General features: G+C 47.0%; 2 protein-coding genes across 2 annotated transcripts; one reads left to right on the top strand and one right to left on the bottom strand.

Moving 5' to 3' along the window:
* Positions 1–1,130: 1,130 nt before the first annotated feature.
* On the top strand, positions 1,131–7,436 carry LOC138821439 (tropomodulin-4). The gene is made up of 10 exons (XM_070013651.1): positions 1,131–1,295; positions 2,229–2,391; positions 2,544–2,700; positions 3,187–3,303; positions 4,859–4,948; positions 5,132–5,262; positions 5,354–5,461; positions 5,808–5,951; positions 6,690–6,834; positions 7,319–7,436. Exons 2-10 carry the CDS (start codon positions 2,269–2,271, stop codon positions 7,339–7,341), a joined length of 1,038 nt encoding a protein of 345 aa, XP_069869752.1. The 5' UTR covers positions 1,131–1,295; positions 2,229–2,268; the 3' UTR covers positions 7,342–7,436.
* Positions 7,437–7,969: 533 nt separating this feature from the next.
* Positions 7,970–16,183, bottom strand: LOC138821440 (sodium channel modifier 1-like). Its single transcript, XM_070013652.1, has 7 exons — positions 16,024–16,183; positions 15,699–15,769; positions 15,373–15,461; positions 15,178–15,275; positions 14,959–15,065; positions 9,980–10,174; positions 7,970–8,119 (listed from the first exon to the last, which is right to left on the bottom strand). The coding sequence occupies exons 1-7, from the start codon at positions 16,072–16,074 to the stop codon at positions 8,020–8,022; spliced, it is 711 nt and encodes a 236-aa protein (XP_069869753.1). The 5' UTR covers positions 16,075–16,183; the 3' UTR covers positions 7,970–8,019.
* Between the last annotated feature and the right edge of the window lie 31 nt (positions 16,184–16,214).

The raw sequence follows: 16,214 nt of genomic DNA, 5'->3' as shown, positions 1-16,214 counted from the left end.
AGTTGGGAACAAGAAGTATATAAGTGTGTGGTATGTGCGATGTGTGCTGGGGATTGAACCTGGCACCACGTGCTTGCTAAGCAAGTAGCTCTACTTCTAAATTGTCACCAGTTTATGTGTTTATATTTCTTGGATAGTATTTATTACGAATTATCCTTTTTTTATTTTTTATTTTCTGACATTAGGTCTTGCTGGATTGCCTAGGGTTAGTCTCCAACTCCTGGGCTCAAGCAATCTTCTCGCCTCAGTGTCCCAACGCTAGGGTTAAGGATGCATGTGCCAGGCTTGTCCTTTTTAAATTGTATTCATTTATTCCTCCAATTATGCTATAAAATACCTTAAAACTAGCTTTTTTTTTTTTTCTATTTATGTGGTACTGAGGAATTGAACCCAGGGTTTCATGCATACTAGGCATAAGCACTCTACTACTAAGTCACATTCCTAGCTCCTAAACTAAAATTTTTTTTTTTGGGTCTGGTCGTGGGGCCTGAACTCTGGGTTTAAGTGTTATCCCTGTGCTCTTCAGCTCAAGGCTAGTGCTCTACCACCTGAGCCACAGCGCCACTTCCGGCTTTTTTTCTTTTTGCTTATGTGGTGCTGAGGAATCAAACCCAGGGCCTCAGGCATGCAAGGCAAGCACTCTACCACTGAGCCACCTTCCCAGCCCCCTAAACTAAACATTTTTTAAATCCTTACACTTAACATTTTTGTCACCTTATTCACTGCTTTGAATATGGCAAGTACCAAATAGTACGGATTTTTTTTTTTTTTGGGTCAGTCATGGGGCTTGAACTCTGGGTCTGGGCGCTGTCCCTCAGCTCTTCAGCTCAAGGCTAATGCTCTACCACTTGACCCACAGCACCACTATCAGTTTTCTGAGTGGTTTATTGGAGATAAGAGTCCCACCGACTTTTCCTGTCCATGCTGGCTTTGATCCCCAGATCTCAGCCTCCTGAGTAGCTAGGATTACAGGCATGAGCCACCAGTGCCCTGCTTAGTAGGAACTTCTGATACACCTCAAAATTCCACTCTAGGACAAGGTCTTGTCTGAAAAGGAGGTGCCGTAGCTGATGATGGCCACTAGAGGCTCTCAGGGCTGGGCAGGGTATGGGGGCTGTGTATATGTGATCTCCCACTACCCCCCACCTGGCCAGAGCTAAAATAATAAAATGCTGAGCTCACTGTTCCCCCACCCTCTGCCCCGGCACTGGCTCCTCCTGCTGTCAGGACAGTGCCCCAGAGAACAGAACAACGGATAGACGGGAAGGTGAGGTGAGAAGTGGCCATCAGAACTGGTAGGTGGGGAAGGAGGGGGTTTATGGTGGGAGATGGAAGAAGAGGGGCTCCTCCTAGAGTGACACAGTGTGTCTGCCCCTGTCACTCAGAGAATGTTGCTGCTACTGTCCTGTCTCTTAAGTCTATAGTTTATGTTGTCCTTGTGTCTCATACACTTTGGATCCTTCAAATTATGCATGTGGTGTAGTGTATATTTTTCATGTTGTGAAAGATTGTATGTTTAATCTTCATGCTGTTTTTAGTAAAATGACTCCATTCAGAAGGTTATTTCCTATCTATTGGTCTGGTGTCACCTTTCTGGTGACAGATTATGGGGACTCGGTCCCTTCTGAGGCTGTACGACCCTTCCCCCAACCTGGAAGTCCCTCAGCTCCTGAGCCCTAGCTTTCCTCTAGGATTTAGAATTTTAACAAAGTGAAATCTTGATCCTCCACGATAAAAGTAGAAATGCATAAGAGACTTCTACTCACCCAGCCAATGTTTCTTCCTTCCTTTAACCAGTTCAGGAAAAAAAGGCTGAATAATGGGAGAAGAGAGGAAGAATTTCCCTGTAGCTTTCTGTCACCCCCTTCCCATATTCAGTAGGAACTGGGCATGAAGCCAGCTCTGCTGGCAGAACTTCCAGCAGCTGTGCTAGGCCGAGAGGCACTGATGGGTGAGGTTGTAGGGAAAGGGATGTTCTGCCAGGATTTTTTTGCCATACAGCTTAGATCCTGGGATCTCTGGCCAGAATAGCCAGAGGTTAGAAAAGCAAGAAGGAGACCAATTCTAACTTAAAACATCTTAACTTTCCCATTTCCCCATCTCCAACTAGATTGCTAGCCTGCAAAGGTATCTAACTCTGTGATCCTCCCCTGGCTGGTTACTTTGGGTCCCTACTGTGTCCATGTCCATCCTTCCATGTTCAAATACATTTCCCATGTTCCCCCCAGGCTCTGAGTGCCACACAGTGGGGAGTGGGTGGGGGCCATCATGTCCTCATATCAGAAGGAATTGGAGAAATACAGAGATATAGATGAAGATGAGATCCTAAGGACGTTGAGCCCCGAAGAGCTAGAGAAGCTGGACTGCGAGCTCCAGGAGATGGACCCTGAGGTAGGGATGCTGGCCCAGGGGACCAGGCATTCGGGAAGGGTGGCTGAGACCCGTGATAACTACAGGGGTGAATATCTGGAGATGTTTTAGGGAACCCTAGAGTTCCTACCCAGAGAGAGTACCTGACTTGCTCCCCAAAACTCATCCCTAAGAACATGCTCCTGCCAGCTGGACTAAGACAACGTGACCAGACAAAGAAGAGCCCAACAGGGCCGCTGGACCGAGAGGCCCTTTTGCAGTACCTGGAGCAACAGGCACTAGAGGTCAAAGAGCGTGATGACTTGGTGCCCTTCACAGGCGAGAAGAAGGGTATGGGGACTTGATGTCCATGCCGTTCAGAAATCAAATGACTTTCTCATGTTTCCCCTCCAGCTTCCCTCTTACCTTCTAGCTCCTACCTGCCTAGGGACTGAGGTGCCCTGACATCTGTATGCCAGCTTGTACTCTTTGTTTGTTTTGAGGATAGGTGGGTGTATATGTGTGTTTTATTTTATTTTGTTTTGAGATAAGGTCTCATTACATAGCCCAGGCTGTCCTGGGCTTGATTCTTGATTCTCCTACCTCAGCTCCTACCTCCCAAGTGCTGGGATTATAGGCATGCACCAATACATCTCAGGTCTTCAGTTTTTTTCAAAGACCCTGGGACCCAAGAGTCCTAAGTTTGTGGAGGATTCAGGCTTTCCTATGTCCCCCTAGTAATCCAATGTTATGCCTCCTAGAGAAAGAAAGGAAGCTGGAGGCAAGGATATTGGGAGAAATGATCCCTACCTGAAGCATCCTTCATCTCCCCATCAGGGAAACCCTACATTCAACCCAAGAGGGAAATCCCAGCACAGGAACAGATCACCCTGGAGCCTGAGCTGGAAGAGGCACTGGCCCATGCCACAGATGCTGAAATGTGTGACATTGCAGGTGGGCAGCTGTGGAAAAATGAGGATGAGAGGGAGAGCCTCACCTTAAAGGAGAATTAATGGGGAAGGCCTAGAGATCTGAGAGAGCCTCAGACAGGAGCCCAAACTCCAAGCTGGAGCTATACCACTTGAGCCTACTTCTACTTCTGCTTTTCTGTTTGTTAACAGGAAATAAGAGTCTCATAGTCAGGCACCAGTGGCTCACGCCTGTAATCCTAGCTACTCAGGTGGCTGAGATCTGAGGATCACAGTTCAAAGCTAGCCCGGGGAAGGAAAGTCCGTGAGACTTTTATCTCCAATAAACCACCGGAAATGGTGCTATGGCTCAAGTGGTAGAACGCTTGCCTTGAGCTGAAGAGCTGAGGGACAGAGCCCAGGCCCAGAGTTCAAGCCACAGGACCTACAAAAATAAAATAAATTTAAAAAATTAAAAAGGGCAGGGAAGGTGGCATAGTGGTAGAGCACTTGCCTTGCATGCATGAGGCCCTGGGTTTGATTCTTCAGCACCACATAAGCAAAAAGAAAAAAGCGGGAAGTGGCACTGTGGCTCAAGTGGTAGAGCGCTAGCCTTGAGTTGAAGAGCTGAGGGACAGCGCCCAGGCCCAGAGTTCAGGCCCCACGACCGGACCCCCCCCCCCCCAAAAAAAAAAAGTCTCATAGGTTTGTCTGCTGGGACTGGCTTCAAAGCACAATCCTCAGATCAAAAGCTTCCTGAATAGCTAGGCATAAGCCAATGGTACCTGGCACTTTTTACCTTTTGAAATGTTTGCTTATATATCCATTCATCTTAAATATAATAAGTTAGTATCTCAAGAGCAATTTTATAGGGATTGTGAAGGCAAATTCAAGTGAAGATACTGTGGTTAAAACCAGGGAATTTAGAGCTGGGAAGGTGGCTCAGTGGTAGAGCGCTAGCCTTGCATGCCTGTGGCCCTGGGTTCGATTCCTCAGCACCACATAAGCAAAAAGAAAAAAGCTGGAAGTGGCGCTGTGGCTCAAGTGGTAGAGCACTAGCCTTGAGCTAAAGAGCTGAGGGATAGCGTCCAGACCCAGAGTTCAGGCCCCACGACCAGACCTCAAAAAAAAAAAAAAAAAAAAAAAACCCAGGGAATTTATGCAGACTACCTTCATCCTTTAGTAACTCTTAAGAAACTTCCCATTTCAATATTTTAGAAACCACGGTCTTAGGCAGTTTTTTTTTTGGGGGGTCTGGTCATGGGGCCTGAACTCTGGGCCTGGGCGCTGTCCCTCAGCTCTTCAGCTCAAGGCTAGCACGCTACCACTTCCGGCTTTTTTTTTCTGCTTATGTGGTGCTGAGGAATTGAACCCAGGGCCTCATGCATGCAAGGCAAGCACTCTACCACTGAGCCACCTTCTCAGCCCCTCTTAGGCAGTTTTTGGAACAGACCCCTAGGACTGAGGGAGGATAAGAAACCTCTCTGGAAGAGAGGAAGCTAGCCAGGTTGTAAAAAAAAAAAAAAATGCTACATCAGAGGCAGGGTTGGACCAAGCCCCATACCCCTCATTTTCCATGCCTCTCTGTTTACCCTTTCCAGCAATTCTGGGCATGTACACACTGATGAGCAACAAGCAATACTATGATGCCATCTGCAGTGGAGAAATTTGCAACACTGAAGGCATTAGCAGTGAGTGTGGTGGGGAAGTCCGCACCCCAGGGCTCTGGGCGGGCAGTCCCAGGGTTAGCGAGAAGGTAGCAAGGGATAGAAAAGCGAAATCTGGGTGAGGACATGGTGCAGGGGTGATAAGAGGAACAACTGGGGAGGTTGTGGGGGACATGTTGGGGTTCCTTTCCTGCATTCACCCATTAGGTGTGGTACAGCCTGATAAATATAAGCCAGTGCCAGATGAACCCCCAAATCCTACAAACATTGAGGAAATGCTAAAGAGGGTTCGAAGCAATGACAAGGAGCTGGAGGAGGTGAACCTCAATAATATACAGGTATTTGACGCCCATCTTCCAAATAATAACACTGGGAATGCTGTTGACATAGAAGACTCTTTAGTCATCATTTCCTATACTCCTCTGATAGGACATCCCAATCCCCATGCTGAGTGAGTTGTGTGAGGCGATGAAGACCAATACCTACGTCCGGAGCTTCAGTCTGGTGGCCACGAGGAGTGGTGACCCCATTGCCAATGTAAGGCTAGTGGATGTGTACTCCCTGCAGGGCTGCTGCTCCCAGCATGCTTTCTTAGGACAGCCCTCACAGAGATCCTTTCCCTTGGTCCTAATGGTCCACAACTCTGAAAGTTTAAGATGATCTTCCCAAAGGACCACAACCCTCTATTAAGGTCCCCAACTCCACCACTCACTTCATCTCCCTGCTTTCCCCTACGGTCCCCATCCCTTTCTGTCTCCTCTAGCCCCACTTACAGCTCTTCAAGGACCCTTCTCAAAGAGCTGTTTCCCTCTTGCTCCTGTTCTTTCTCTCCTCAGTCATCTGTGAAACTACCCTAATCCTAACACAAGTCCCTACTACCCAGGCGGTGGCTGACATGTTGCGTGAGAACCGTAGCCTCCAGAGCCTGAACATCGAGTCCAACTTCATTAGCAGTACAGGGCTCATGGCTGTGCTGAAGGCAGTTCGAGAAAACGCCACACTCACTGAGCTCCGTGTAGACAACCAGGTCAGCGTTCCTTTCCCCTGGTTTTTTTTTTTGGTCTGTTGTGGGGCTTGAACTCTGGGCTTGGGCACTGTCCCTGCTCTCTTCAGCTCAAGGCAAGTGCAGTACCGCTTGAGCTCCATTTCTGGTTTTCTAGTAGTTTATTGGAGATAAGAGTCTCATGGACTTTCCTGCCCAGGCTGGCTTTGAACCCTGATCCTCAGATTGCAGCCTCCTGAGTAGCTAGGATTACAGGCATGAGCCACTGGCACCTGGTCTTTCCCCTGGTCTTAGCATTCAGGGAATACTTCCTGAGCCAGCCATGAAGGAACTAGCTTTTTTTTTTTTTTGTCGGCTGTGGGACTTGAACTTAGGGTCTGGGTGCTGTCCTGGAGCTTTTCTGCTCAAGGCTAGCACACCATAACACTTTGAACCACAGTGCCACTTCCAGTTTTCTGGTGGTTAATTGGAGCCAAGAGTCTCAGATTTTCCTCCCTGGACTGGCTTCGAACTGTGATCCTTAGATCTCAGCCTCCTAAGTAGCTGTAATTACTGCCATGAGCCATCAGCACACCCAGCAGAACTAGCTCAGTTAATCATGTGTTTGAATTCTCTTATTACCTCCATGAGGGGAGCTAAGTCAGCACCTCTCTTGTTTCTGAACAAACAAGCCTCCTGACTTCCCAAAGGGGCCTATAGTAGTGTGGGATGGTGAGCAACCCAGACCTCAGGGCTGATAGCCTTCTCTTCCGTATCCTCCAGCGCCAGTGGCCCGGTGATGCAGTGGAGATGGAAATGGCCACCGTGCTGGAGCAGTGTCCCTCTATTGTCCGCTTTGGCTACCACTTTACACAACAGGGACCGCGAGCTCGGGCGGCCCAGGCCGTGACCCGGAACAATGAACTACGTAAGTATTCACAGAGCCTGTGTGAGGGGACAAAGGACAAGCAGTCCAGGAACTGGTAGATCCTCCTGACAACAGTGAGAAACAGCTTGGGTTGCTACCACAGATATTCATACCACAAGTTCAAATCCCATGAAGGATCACAAAGTAGACAGAAAACCCTTCTAACCTGGATACATACCAACAGAGAGGTAGGAAGGAATGGAGACCTATTCATTAATACCTAGTGGGAGGCATGGCATTTTTATTTTTATTTTATTTATTTATTTATTTTTGAAGGTGGCTCAGTGGTAGAGCGCTTGCCTTGCAGGCATTTTTATTTTCTGTGTGGTTTCCTATTTTGTCCTGCTAATGTGGGATGGGCTGTCAGGTGGCCTAAAACATTACCACACTGTAAGTCTGGCTAAGGAACTGGAAAGGAGGAGAGCGCCTTTGCCAAAAGCAAGAAAGGAAACAAAGACTTATGATTACTCTTTGTCCTTTACAGGTCGCCAGCAAAAGAAGAGATAACATTGCTCTTCCCTTCACCAACTAGAGCTAGGAGCCCTAGAGATACAAATTCTCTCCTCTCCTGCTTTCCTGTAAATAAAGTCCCTTTTGTCCACTTTGTCTGCCTCTTTCCTTGGGCTTTTGGGTGGGAATCTTGGCGTTAACCCCTAAGAGTTACTGCCAGTTCATCAAGGGATTATTTATACTCTGGGGATCAGCAGGCAGGGAGGTTCAGGTTACTTAGAGGAGGTGGGGGAGCTCCCTCTCTTGGTGTTCCCCATAAATCTGCCAGTGCCCTTTAATCTTTTCAACTTTTACCTGGTACTTGGCCTCAATTCTTTTTCCAGATGTAATCAGAAAGCCCCAGTGTCTACCCACATCTCTCCTGTGATCTGAGGAGGGAACAATTTGGAGTGGAGGTGGGGAAGGAAGCAGACAATGTGAAGGGCAAAGACCTCTTTCTGACAGACTTATTAATAGGGCACCGGGCTGCATGCAGCTGACGCTTGGCAAGATTTTGGTAGGCGGTGGAGGAGGGGCCAGAAGTATGGGAAGCTGTGTATATTGCAGGGAAGGAGTGACTAGGTACAAATAAGTAGCTCTGAAGTCCTGATGTTGGACATGGAACCAAACAGTAGCAAAGTTAAGCTCCCAGCGCTCAGCGGAGTTTATTTGTGAAATGAATGGGGAAAGAGGGTGTTAGTCCAAGGGCAGATCAGGGGGTTCTTCCTCATCAGAATCAAACTCAACATTTTCATCTTTTCTCCATCGACCTTGTCCATCTGGAATCCATCCAGAGCTAGAAACAGCAAAGAAAATGGAATTAGTCTGGAAAGAGGTTTATTAAGAAGTTAGTGGCAGCTGGACACTAGTGGCTCAGGCATGTAATCCTAGCTACTACTAGCTATTAGTGTTTGTAATCCCAGGAGGCAGAGATTGTTGGGATTACAGTTCCAGGCCAGTCCCAAAAGAAAAAGTTCACAAGACCCCCTTTCTCAATAAAGAGCTTGATATGGAACTGTGTGCCTGTCTGCTTAGTTTCTGGGGAAGCCTTCCTACCATAAGAAGGTTACATGCCCAGACTAAGGCTGGGTACCAGCTGGGCGCTGGTGGTTCACACCTGTAATCCTAGCTACTCAGGAGGCTGAAATCTAAGGATCATGGTTCAAAGCCAGCCTGGGCAGGAAAATCCATGAGATTCTTATCTCCAGTTCACCACCAGAAAACTAGAAGTAGAGCTATGGCTCAAGGTGGTAGAGTGTTAAGGGTTTTTTTTTTTTTTTTTTTTTGGGGTCCGGTTGTGGGGCCTGAACTCTGGGCCTGGGTGCTGTCCCTCAGCTCTTCAGCTCAAGGCTAGCGCTCTACCACTTGAGCCACAGCGCCACTTCCGGCTTTTTTCTTTTTGCTTATGTGGTGCTGAGGAATCAAACCCAGGGCCTCAGGCATGCAAGGCAAGCGCTCTACCACTGAGCCACCTTCCCAGCCCCTAGAGTGTTAAGTTTTGACCAAAAGAGCTCAGGGATAGCATCCAGGCACTGAGTTCAAGCCCCATGACTGACAAAAAGTAAAATGAATAAGGAACAAAAGTCAGGGCTGGAGGTGTGGCTCAGTGGTAAGAGTGACTGCCAAGTAAGTTCAAGAGTTCAAATCCCAGGGCTGGGAAGGTGGCTCAGTGGTAGAGTGCTTGCCTTGGCATGCATGAGGCCCTGGGTTCGATTCCTCAGCACCACATAAGCAGAAAAAAGACGGAAGTGGTGCTATGGCTCAAGTGGTAGAGCGTTAGCCTTGAGCTGAAGAGCTGAGGGACAGCGCCCAGGCCCAGAGTTCAGGCCCCACGACGACCCCCCCCCCAAAAAAAAGAGTTCAAATCCCAGTATATCCTCCACCAGAAAAAAAATGATGAAAAAAAAAAATGATGAGCCAAGTGGTTCCCATATATAATCCTAGCTAGTTGGGAGGCTGAGCTCAGAAGATGGGAGTTCTAGGCAATCTGGACAGAATAGTCAGCAATATTCTCCCTCCTTGGAGGGAAGAGAAATGGCATACCCTTGTGATCCCTATAATGTCAGTAAGCCTAAACTTGGTAAGATGCAGACTAGCTGTATAACTAGATAGGAAGCAATACCCTATCCTAAAAATAACCAGTGAAAAAAGGGACTGGAAGTGTGGCTTGAAGGTGACGTGCCAGCCTAGCACAACCAGACAACTCCACCACAACCAGAAAAAGTTAGTGGCAATAAAGCCAGGAGCTGAGCCTGTGACCCCAGCTATGCAGGAGGTAGAAGTTGGGAAGATCATAGTTTGAGGATAGCCTAGGCAAAAAGTTACTGAGAGACCATCTCAACCACAACATGCCTTTCCATAGATATTTAGAAGGCATTGGTAGGATCATGGTGCACATTGGCCTAGGCAAAAAAAAAATACATGGGTTGAGAATGTAGCTTAGTGGTAGAGTGTTTGCCTAGCATGCATGAAGATCTGGGTTCAAGTCCTCAGTACTACATAAACAGACAAAGTTGGAAATGGTGCTGTGGCTCAAGTGGTGGAGTGCTAGCCTTGAGCAAAGAAGCTCACGGACAGAGTTCAAGCCCCACAAATGACAAAAAAAAAAAAAAAAAAAAAAAAAGAGGACAGAAAAGAGAACATCTGGCATATTTACCTTCGAAGTCTGAGGTAATGGTCCATGATGCGTCTTCTTGTGGGGCTGACAGAGGTAGGAGCTGAGACAGTTTCTGACTCTTTGGCTTGTGGGCCAGCCTCAGTCTCAGGTTCCCTATTGATCTTCTCGCTTTGGAGCTCCACTTCTGGGGCTGGCAAAGGGGAACAGGAAACAGAGGGACCAGGGGCTTCTGGTCTAGGTAGAGAAGAATCAAAGCCTGTAAAAGCAGTAAAGGAAAGGTCCAACTCTTCTATGACTCCAAACTCCTTAAAACAGTATTTCCTAAACTCAGTTTCTTTTCTTTTTTTTTTTTTGCCAGTTTTGGGGCTTGAACTCAAGACCTGGGCACTGTCCCTGACCTTCTTTTGCTCAAGGGCTAGCACTCTATCACTTGAGCCACAGCACCACTTCTGGCTTTTTCTGTTTATGTGGTACTGAGGAATTGAACCCAGGTCTTCATATCTGCTAGGCAAGCACTCTACTACTAAGCCACATTCCCAGCCCCTACACTCAGCTTCTTAAGATCATAATAGGAGTCCTGCATAAAAAAGATTTTCAAATTATGCTTTTAGAGAAGCTACCTTCAACTTTTAAAATTGTTTTTGTCACCAGATGCCAGGGGCTCATGCTAGTAATCCTAGCTACTCAGGAGGCTAAGATCTGAGGATTCCAGCTCAAAAGCCAGGCCCAGCAGGAAAGTCCCTGAGACTCTTATCTCCAATTAACCACCAGAAAACTGGAAGTGGCAATGTGTCTCAAGTGGGAGAGTGGTAGCCTTGAGCTGACAAGTTGAGATACAATGCCCAGGTCCAGAGTTCAAACCCCAGGACCAACAAAAATAAATAAATAAATAAATAGTTTTTGTCTTAAGACTCTGTATAGCCTCCCCCCCCCTTTTTTTTAAGGTCATGGGGCTTGAACTCTGGGCCTGGGCGCTGTCCGTCAGCTCTTCAGTTCAAGGTTAGTGTTCTACCACTTGACACACAGAATAGCACCAATTCCAGCTTTTTCTGTTTATGTGGTACTGAGGAATTGAACCCAGGGCTTCATGCATTCGAGGCAAGCACTCTACCAAGAAGCCAAGAAGCCACCTTCCCAGTCCCATGAATATAGCCCTTTAAATATACCAATGTAGGGCTGAGAATGTGGCTTAGTGGCAGAGTGCTTGCCTAGCATGCATGAAGCCCTTGGTACCACATAAACAGAAAAAGCAGGAAGTGGCATTGTGGCTCAAGTGGTAGAGTGCTAGCCTTGAGCAAAAGAAGCTCGGGACAGTGCCCAGGCCCTGAGTTCAAGCCCTAGGACTGGCAATAATAATAAATAAATAAATAAATAAATATACCAATGTTACGGCTCACACCTGTAATCTTTTTTTTTTCTTTTTCTTTTTTATTGTGAAAATACCGTACAGAGGGGTTACAATTACATGGGCACAGTAATGAGTACATTTCTTATCAAGCATTGTTGCTTCCTCCTTTGTTTCCCCTTCCCATCCCTTCCCATCTCCCAACCCCCTCCCCCACCTGTAATCTTAACTACTCAGGAGGCTGAGATCTGAAGATTATGGTTCACTTCCAGGACAGGACCGGCAGGAAAGTCCAAAAGGTTCTTATCTACAATTAACAACCAAAAAGCCAAAAGTGGAACTGTGGCTCAAACTATGGAGCACCAGCCTTGAGCAAAAAAGATGAGGGACAGCATCCAGGCCTGAGTTAAAGCCCCAGGACTGGTACAATAAGCAAATAAGATCAGAGTGCTCCATTTCCTGAAATTTACTTAAAATCACAAAATCATTTTTCCTTAAATGCCAATTAACATCTCCATGACACCAGTGTGACTCAGAAGACAATGTAGAGGGCAATAATTTTAGGGTCATCTTACAAAAATATAAGTAAATGCAGTTGGTGGCATGTAAGTATATAAAAATGTACTAACTGAATTTGGTAGATTGACCAGAGAACTCAAATAGCATAATTCCTTAGAAAACCAGGACCTGGGTGCTGGTGGTTCACACATATAATTCTACCTACTCAGGAGGCTGAGAGCTGAGGATTGCGGCTCAAAGCCAGGCCCAGCAGGAAAGTCCCTGAGACTCTTATCTCCAATAAACCACTCAGAAAACTGGAAATGGCACAGTGGCTCAAGTGGTAGAGCACTAGCCTTGAGCTGAAGAGCTGAGGGAGAGTGTCCAGGCCCAGAGTTCAAGCCCCATGACCAACAAAAAAGAAAAGAAAAGAAAAGAAGAAGAGAGAGAGAAATGGGGTAGAAAACAGTCAAGAATTCAATGTCAAGTCAGGCTCCTGTAATCCTAGCTACTTAGGAGACTGAGCTCTGAGGACTTCAGTTGAAAACTGGGATAGACAAGTCTGCAACTCTTTTTTTTTTTTTTTGAGATAAAAGTCTCACTGGACTTTCTTGCCTAGGCTGGCTTTGAACCAAGATCCTTAGTTCTCAGCCTCCTGAGAAGCTAGGATTACAGGTGTAAGCCACTGGCGCCTGGCTCTGCAACTCTTATCTCCATTAAACTACCAAAAAAACTGGAAGTGGTAGAGTGGTTCAAGTAGTAGAGTGCTAGCCTTGAGCAAAAGCAACTCAAGGACAGCACCCAGGCTTTCAAGCCCCAGGACCAAAACAAAAATAAGAGTAACTCAAAAGGGTGACACTATCCAGAATGAAACGTACTCTTTACCTGACATATGGTAATCCCTCTATACATCATCTTTGTAAAAACAATTTAAAAAAATTTTAAAATAAGGCCAGGTGCTGGTGGCTTATAACTGTAATCCTAGCTACTTAGGAGGCTGAGATCTGAGGATCGTGGTTCGAAGATACCCTGGGCAGGAAAGTCTGTGAGACTCATGTCCAATAAATGACCAGAAAACTGGAAGTGGCACTGTGGCTCAAGCTGAAGAGCTCAGAGGCAGTGCCCAAGCCCAGAGTTCAAGCCCCATGACCAACAAAAGAGAAAAAAAGAATTTTTGAAATAATTCAACGTATATCCTACAAAATTAAGAAAAGTGGGGCCTCATGAGGAGCTGGGAAGGTGGCTCAGTAGTAGAGCGCTTGCCTTGCATGCATGAGGCCCAGGGTTCGATTCCTCAGCACCACATAAGCTAAAAAAGTTGTAAGTGATGCTGTGTCTCAAGTAGTAGAGCGCTAGCCTTGAGCTGAAGAGCTGAGGAACAGCGTCCAGGCCCCATTACCAATCAAAAAAAAATTAAGTGAGAAAAGAGTATCATTGCCAAAAAAGAAATGTACTTATATTACCTGACTTATGTAACTGTAACTCCTCTGCACATCACCTTTACAATAACAATTTTTTTTGGGGGGGTTCAGTTGTGGGGCCTGAACTCTGGGCCTGGGCGCTGACCCTCAGCTCTTCAGCTCAAAGCTTGCGCTCTACCACTTGAGCCACAGCGCCACTTCCGGCTTTTTTCTTTTTGCTTATGTGGTACTGAGGAATCGAACCCAGGGCCTTGAGCATGCAAAGCAAGCGCTCTACCACTAAGCCACCTTCCCAGCCCCAATAATTTTTTTTTTGTCAGTCCTGGGGATGGAACTTGGGGCCTGAGCACTATCCTTGAGCTTCTTTTGCTGAAGGCTAGCACTCTATTACTTCAGCCACAGTGCCACTTCCAGCTTTTCCTATTTATATGGTACAGAGGTCAAATCCAGGGCTTCATACATGTTAGGCACTCTACCACTAAGCCACCTTCCCAGCCCCAAATGTTTTATTTTTTTAAAGTGAAGCAGGGCCAGGTGTTGAGGGCTCACACCTGTAATCCTAGCGAGGCTAAGGTCTGAGGATCTGAAGATGGCAGTTCAAAGCCAGCCCGGATAGGAAACTCCATGAGACTCTTATGTCCAATAAACTACTCAGAAAAGCCAGAAGTGGATCAAGTAGTAGAGCATTAGCCTTGAGCACATAGAGGCTCAATGACAGCACCCAGGCCCTGAATTCAAGCCCAAGACTACCACCTTCCCCTCCCAACCCTCCCCCAACAAAAAAAGCGGGCCTGGTACTGGTGGCTCAGGCCTATAATCCTAGCTATTCAGGAAGCTGAGATCTGAGGATCATGGTTTGAACCCAGCCCAGACAGGAAACTCCATTGGACTCTTAATCTCCAATAAACTACTAAAAAAAAAAAAAAAAAAAGCTGGAAGTAGTGCTCACCTTGAGTAAAAGAAGCTCATGGACAGCGCCTAGACCCAGAGTTTAAGCCCCAGGATTGGCCAAAAAAAAAAAAAAAAAGTGAAACCTGCTGTAATCCTAGCTACTCGGGAGGCTGAGGATCATAGTTTAAAGCTAGCCCCAGCAGGAAAGTCCATGAGAGTCCTATCTCTAACCACCAGAAAACCAGAAATGGAGCTGTGGCTCAAAGTGGTAGAACACTAGCCTTGAGCACAAAAGCTCAGGAACAGTGCCCAGGCGCTAAGTTCAAGGCCCACCACCGGTGAAAAAAAAAAAAAAATGAGGGACAGAGTAGGTTGGAAAGGATGGGTGAGAATGGTGAAAGGGGAGACATTGATCAAGATACACTGTATTCATAAACTGCTTTGTGGGGCTGGGAAGGTGGCTCAGTGGTAGAACGCTTGCCTTGCATGCATGAGGCCCTGGGTTCGATTCCTCAGCACCACATAGGCAAAAAGAAAAAAGCCGGAAGTGGCGCTGTGGCTCAAGTGGTAGAGCGCTAGCCTTGAGCTCAAGAGCTGAGGGACAGCGCCCAGGCCCAGAGTTCAGGCCCCATAACCGGACCAAAAAAAAAAAACAAAAAACAAAAAACAAAAAACTGCTTTGTTAAATGGCAACTCGTGTGTGTGTGTGTGTGTGTGTGTGTGTGTGTGTGCGTGTCTGTGTTCAATTCAAAGCTAGTGCTCTACCACTTGAGCCACAGCGCCACTTCTCGGCAACTCTTTTATATAACTACTTAAATATAATTTTAAAAATAAGAGTCATAATCTCCTCTGTTTCTTCGTACCTCTTGCTTTCCACAGACTTGTGCTTCCGGCGGCAGCAACTGTTATAGTGGGGAGCTCTGTGCAGGGCACTCTGGGTAATAAGTCGAGTCTGGGTTAGCAGAGGAGCCTGGTATGAGGATAAGAGACAAAGTCAGAGTCTTCAGAAGCAAAAGCCCTTCCAGCCCGTTGTGTGCAGCAGAGTCCAATCTAGAAGGCACCCTCCTCCCTCTTTTGATTACCTCAGCTTTGGCTTCTTCCCTTATCAATTCATTCTGCTGTCTTGGATTTTGTTCCGTTTCCTTTCTTGGGTGTTTTTTGCCATAGAAAAGCTGTAAACCTAAGAACAAGGAGAGACAAAAAGCATAGCATCAAACGATGTGCTAGCATGTCAAGAGTTAATACATTCTATATCCCTTATCGTCTCCCAGACTTACTGGATAGATGCTTCTTGCCTGAGCGGTGGGCAGTCAACATTGACACGGTGTCCAGCACAGGCCGGTGAGGGCAGATGGCACAAGCAAAGCTGAGAATGGGAGGAGGCATAAAAAGAGTCAGTCCAAGAGGGTAGGTAGTTCGTGGAGACGGCCGGATAGATTCGAGCCCTGACTTCACAGTCTCTTCCCCCAAACCAACTCCCCATCCCCATTTCTTCCGGTCCTCACTTCACGACAAAGAATACGAAATCCTCTAGGTCTCTTTAATAATAAAGGTTGAGCCTTTAGCCGCAGAACACTCGGGCTTGATCACTGCTCCCTCTCACCGTCCATCCCGTAGCATCAGCGCCTCGTCCTCGGGGATGTAACTAGCCAGCAAATCCCCAACTCTTCGTTTCTGCAGGGGACAGAGAAAGAAGTCCGGACGGGATCAGAAAGACGGGAGGAACAAATGGAAGGGAAATAATAGGATCCAGAAATCAGATGGAGTGAGGGCCACGGAGAGAACAGTAACCCGAGCTAAGAAGGAGCCACCCCCACTTCAGTCCCCAGACATCCCCTGTCCAGGTGTCCAGAGCATCAACACGAAGCTCCTACTCAGCCTTCGGAGGAGGACTGAAGCCGTCCCAGATCCTCCACACTCTGACGTACTTTGAGCACATTGAGCTGACTCCAGTCGTCCCCTTCCCTCTTGAAAGACATCACGACACCGAGTTACAGAAATGCTCAATTCTCTGGTGTGACTTCGCCACTCCTCTAGGCCACCGTAGAGTGGACTAGCCTCTACGTCTCTCCTTCCGGCCTCCTTCCGGTTGATTCCGTACTTCCGAAGGATGAGGTTT

The sequence above is a fragment of the Dipodomys merriami genome, unplaced genomic scaffold, assembly GCF_024711535.1.
Source record: "Dipodomys merriami isolate MVZ:Mamm:240054 unplaced genomic scaffold, mDipMer1.0.p SCAF_92, whole genome shotgun sequence".
Taxonomy (NCBI): Eukaryota; Metazoa; Chordata; class Mammalia; order Rodentia; family Heteromyidae; genus Dipodomys; species Dipodomys merriami.
This window is presented reverse-complemented; position numbering and strand designations above follow the sequence as displayed.

Excerpts from the sequence above, each read along its gene's own strand:
- LOC138821440 (XM_070013652.1), bottom strand. The coding sequence starts at position 16,074 with ATGTCTTTCAAGAGGGAAGGGGACGACTGGAGTCAGCTCAATGTGCTC. Across the intron at positions 15,770-16,023 it reads GTCAGCTCAATGTGCTCAAA|AAACGAAGAGTTGGGGATTT; the intron begins GTACGTCAGAGT and ends TGTCCCCTGCAG. Across the intron at positions 10,175-14,958 it reads AAGTCTGTGGAAAGCAAGAG|ACCAGAAGCCCCTGGTCCCT; the intron begins GTACGAAGAAAC and ends TTCTCTACCTAG.
- LOC138821439 (XM_070013651.1), top strand. The coding sequence starts at position 2,269 with ATGTCCTCATATCAGAAGGAATTGGAGAAATACAGAGATATAGATGAA. Across the intron at positions 2,392-2,543 it reads TCCAGGAGATGGACCCTGAG|AACATGCTCCTGCCAGCTGG; the intron begins GTAGGGATGCTG and ends CTCATCCCTAAG. Across the intron at positions 5,462-5,807 it reads GTGGTGACCCCATTGCCAAT|GCGGTGGCTGACATGTTGCG; the intron begins GTAAGGCTAGTG and ends CCTACTACCCAG.